Below are 1,405 nucleotides of genomic sequence, written 5' to 3'. Positions count from 1 at the left end.
CTGGTCATGGGTGGCAGCCGCTCTTCAGTAGCCCACATCCCTCTCTGGTTGCTGATGTTACAGGCAGCAAAGCCGCCTGATTTAAATCCTGAGACAGAAGAGAGCATCCCGTCCAGAAGCTCTCCCGAGGGTCCCGACCCACCCGTGCTAACGGAAGTGAACAAACAGGAGGAGCAGCAGCCTCTGGATCTGGAAGGAGTGAAAAGGAAAATGGATCAAGGAGGCTACACCTCTGTGGTACGTCCGAGTTTTCAGTATGTCTGCTCTAGTCACAGATCCTACCAATTGCTTTATGACCCGTGGTGTTCATAACTGAGTGTGATGAGCCTTTTCTGTCCGAAAAAAGGAGCAAACTCCTCGTGAGGCAGCCAGTAGAGCGGGGTGAAGCCGCTCGGCAGCCAGCTCCTGGCAGAAGGGCCCAGCAGTGGGTGCAGCGGTTCTGCCGGCTGGCTGGCGAAAGCACAGCACTGAGTCTTTCTTCGCAGCCTCGTTCTGGAGCTGCTTTTACACCAGTGCTCTGGTTCGGACTCCTGCTCGTCTGAATGCTCACTGGATGCTCTAAAAAATTAGCAGAGGGTGTAGCTGTACGAGAGAGAAACCCGTTAATGTGAACTGTCTTGGCTTCCTTGCAGCTGGATTTTAGCGATGATATCGTGAAGATAATCCAAGCAGCCATCAACTCTGACGGAGGGCAGCCCGAGGTTAAGAAAGCCAACAGCATGGTCAAGTCTTTCTTTATTCGGGTGAGCCAGAGGGCTGCTGTTCTGAGATCTGCCCGCTATTGTCCTGTGGCTTGTTGCTCTTGGAATCCAAAGGGTCCGTCAGGCTTAGCATTGCTTGGGAATTTCCAGGATAAAATAGCACATTGTCAGAGTTGTGGATGTGAATGAAATCTTACTGTGCGTTTACAGTAGATGTTGGCTGAACGTCTGTGAACTTCAGGGTGTGTTGTCTAATGTTTCTAATGGAGTGTTGTTTTCCTTCAGCAAATGGAGCGTGTTTTTCCATGGTTCAGTGTCAAAAAGTCCAGATTTTGGGAGCCAAATAAAGTAACAAGCAAGTAAGTAATTGTTCTGGTCCGACTGCGACACCCCATGGTTTGCCAGCTGTCCAAGCACAAAACATCGGCCCTCTGTGTGGCATTGGCTTTGCTGGCTCTCTTGGTTTTTCGGTTTTTTCATGATTCCCATTCCCAGGGTTAGTGCGCAGGTCCCTGTTCTAAAGCAGGGAAACCAAAACCGTTCTTTAGAACCGGGTGAGCTGGCTGTGAGCTGGCTTCTCTCTCCTGTCCTGCCTTCTCCTACCTCCTTCTCCTGCTCACCCCTGTTTGCTGTGACCCTCCTTCTGCATCCATTACCCTCAGAAGGGGCAGAGGGCCGCATCACGAACCTCACAGCGTACATAC

General features: G+C 51.2%; 1 protein-coding gene across 1 annotated transcript in view; it reads left to right on the top strand.

The window, feature by feature from the left end:
* Nucleotides 1–1,405, top strand: part of KMT2A (lysine (K)-specific methyltransferase 2A) — a gene marked incomplete at its 5' end in the record, with an annotated part of 24,069 nt that overhangs the window by 9,521 nt on the left and 13,143 nt on the right. The window contains 3 exons of the mRNA XM_010143350.1: nucleotides 64–237; nucleotides 633–743; nucleotides 987–1,060. Coding sequence (XP_010141652.1) covers nucleotides 64–237; nucleotides 633–743; nucleotides 987–1,060 — 359 coding nt within the window. The remainder of the gene's footprint in view (nucleotides 1–63; nucleotides 238–632; nucleotides 744–986; nucleotides 1,061–1,405) is intronic.

This window comes from Buceros rhinoceros, unplaced genomic scaffold (assembly GCF_000710305.1).
Source record: "Buceros rhinoceros silvestris isolate BGI_N320 unplaced genomic scaffold, ASM71030v1 scaffold21029, whole genome shotgun sequence".
Lineage (NCBI taxonomy): Eukaryota > Metazoa > Chordata > Aves > Bucerotiformes > Bucerotidae > Buceros > Buceros rhinoceros.
This window is presented reverse-complemented; position numbering and strand designations above follow the sequence as displayed.